The sequence below is a fragment of the Cyprinodon variegatus genome, unplaced genomic scaffold, assembly GCF_000732505.1.
Source record: "Cyprinodon variegatus isolate N-32 unplaced genomic scaffold, C_variegatus-1.0 Scaffold1290, whole genome shotgun sequence".
NCBI lineage: Eukaryota > Metazoa > Chordata > Actinopteri > Cyprinodontiformes > Cyprinodontidae > Cyprinodon > Cyprinodon variegatus.
The window spans coordinates 6,385-9,075 of record NW_015151743.1 but is presented as its reverse complement, the minus strand read 5'-3'; the positions used below and the strand labels follow the sequence as shown (position 1 = coordinate 9,075).

The 2,691-nt window shown below is 38.6% G+C and overlaps 1 protein-coding gene across 1 annotated transcript in view; it reads right to left on the bottom strand.

Annotated features, from left to right (window-relative positions):
• Nucleotides 1-1,929, bottom strand: part of LOC107102659 (CD2-associated protein-like) — a 37,880-nt gene extending 35,951 nt beyond the window's left edge. The window contains exons 1-2 of the mRNA XM_015402047.1: nt 1,889-1,929; nt 400-439 (exon numbers count right to left, since the gene is read on the bottom strand). Of these exons, the coding sequence (XP_015257533.1) occupies nt 400-439; nt 1,889-1,929 (81 nt within the window). The remainder of the gene's footprint in view (nt 1-399; nt 440-1,888) is intronic.
• Between the last annotated feature and the right edge of the window lie 762 nt (nt 1,930-2,691).

Below are 2,691 nucleotides of genomic sequence, written 5' to 3'. Positions count from 1 at the left end.
CTTTTTGGCCCTCATGTCCCTCCGTCGTTGACCTAAACTCGCCCCCACTTCCTCGCCGCCTCGGCCGTATCTAGACCCTCATATATTGAGCATAAATCAAAAATGTCTGTGTCAAGCTCACTGCAACACACTGCTGTAAGAGTATAACCAGGAGGTGAGGTAGGAGGGCAAAATAGGTTTAGCGCCACCGCAGCACGGGGGGGAGAATTACGTCCGGGAGCAAATGGATAAAAATAGACCGGAGGAAAAAAAATAAATTAATCGATACAATTGCGGACGTATCAATGCATCAGATCGTCGGCTGTTGGATCGATGCATCGATACAAAACGATTATTATTTACACCCCTATAAGTGACAATAGGTAATGTTTTGCATAAGATTGTCCCTCTTTCTATCACCTCCTCCTTCCCCCAAGTGAGGAGTTGTACAGCTTGATGGCTTTAGGAACAAAGGAGTTCAGCAGACTGTTGGTCGATGGGGTTTGAACTTCTCTGCACGTCCGTTTCACCCACTGAACTATCGTTACTAATCTATGACCCCTTCAAGACACGCATAGCAGTGGTGTCAAAAGTTCACACATTTGTTACTTAAGGAGAAGTATAGATACTGCAGTTTAAAAGCACTCTGGTAAAAGTTGAAGTACCTCTTTACTCAAGTAAAAGTGAAAAAGTATGTTCTCCAAAAACTACTTAAAGAATAAATCTATAAAGTAACCTTTAAAAAAGCAGCCAGATGCCACTATATGAATTAAAAGCTCAATTTTTTCAACTATTTCAAAAAGTTCCCTGAGATAGGACCAAGGATGAGGGAGGTCTTGTTGGTCTCCGTCTCCCGATACGCTCTCGCCTGTGTCCGACCTTTCAGACATTTCATCTTTTCGTGAATCCCACATTGTAGCATAGCATAGACAATTCACGTTAGCAGTTTGAAGAACACCTGCTTGCTTCTGATCATTTCCTTTAGCTAACTAATGAGTTTTTTTGTGTTCTATGACTCATCTGATCACACTAGTTTTCACTAGATGTGGGTGGAGCCAATGATCTGCATCGGATGGCGCACATGACGGGAAATAAATATTTATAAATATTAAACCGCAGCCAAGAGTAAAGAGTAACGTTTGTTTTAAAAATGTAAGAAATAGAAAGTACAGATACTAATGTGAAAATGTAATGAGTAGAAGTCAGAATGGAGTAAAGTATAGATGCCTAAAAAAGTGTACTTAACTACAATAACAAAGTATTTGTACTATGTTACTTGACACCTCTGATGCATTGGGATGTGCATCTTGAATGATGTATTTATTGTGATGATTGGAGGTAAGATGGAGTAAACCATTAGAGAGGAAAGGAAAACGGAAAAGAAAAGCCTTTGATTTTTAGCAAGTTTTCTTATTTATGAATGACCAGTTAGGAAATATTCCCTGGTGACTATTTGTCACTCACTTCCTGATGTGGTGTCACCGTTTCCCGTCTGCTGCTTGGGCGTTTGTCACTGCGCCACTGTAAATGATTTAGCTCAGCGCTAACAGAAACGCAGGCAGATCCCTCCGCTCCTTGACTACATTCATGTTTCTCAGACTCAACCTGTGAAATGCTGGACTTGGTTTCTGTGTAGTTCTTCTTTTTTGCGTCTGTGACGCATCATTTCTCAGAAGTGCGGTGGAAGTTTGCTCTTAAAATAAACAGCTTGTATTTTTGTTTTTTGTTTTTTTAAGGAAGGCTGCATTTAGATGAATAAATGGTTTCATAATGAGAAAAAATAAGCAGTAACATGACTTTAACAGCAAATAAATGAAAGGTTTGGATTTCACACATGAATGTATGTGACATGTCAAGGACTCCGGACTAGTCGCTGGTCATAAAATGACCGTTGAGACGGTATGTTTACCTATTGCTGCCGTCTGAATACGGTGAGCAATCGCCCTCCATGACAGGTGACTCACATTCACACACTCCAGCATCAGCTTTTTCATTCGCCACATCAAAACACGCAGGTTTTAACAGATTACTGTGCTTTCAGACTCTTATGTGCACACTGGCTTCATGTAGGTATGTACGCTGCTTTTTGTTTTATTGCTTGTTTTTATTAGATACATTTATGTGACTGGATGTCATTTTGTTTTCCTTCACAGATTAAAACAGTTTATATATGGAATGTTTTTGAAGTTAGGCATTATCTGGAGGGAGAGGGTTTCCTTCATACCGCAGTGGTCGGTGGCTGAAAGTGAAACCAGATTGTTGGTAGTGGGATGGGGCACAAACATGCCAAAAGCCTGAAATTACAATTGTAGGTTTTTATTATTATTTTTTTTGTCTATTTGTTTTTTGTTATTTTTATTTTTCAAATTATTCCTTCAGAATCAAACAGGTATTTACCTTATTATTCGGTAGGGATGGACGATATCAGGATTTTGGCCGATATCCGATATGCCGATATTTTAAAACTCATGTAGCCGATAACCGATATCGATACCGATGTTGAAGAGGACAAAAATAAGTAGTCCTTGAAAATAGAAGTTTTGTTATCCATTTCTGACACTTTGAAAAATAATATACTCAAAAATATTTTCATATGCTGATATCAAATTGATTTTTAAAAACGCGGTATCGATCTATTTTACTTTCAAAATCTGGTAAAAGTCAAATATACCGTTACAAACTCTCGTGATATTTTGCAAATTCTTGTGGGAT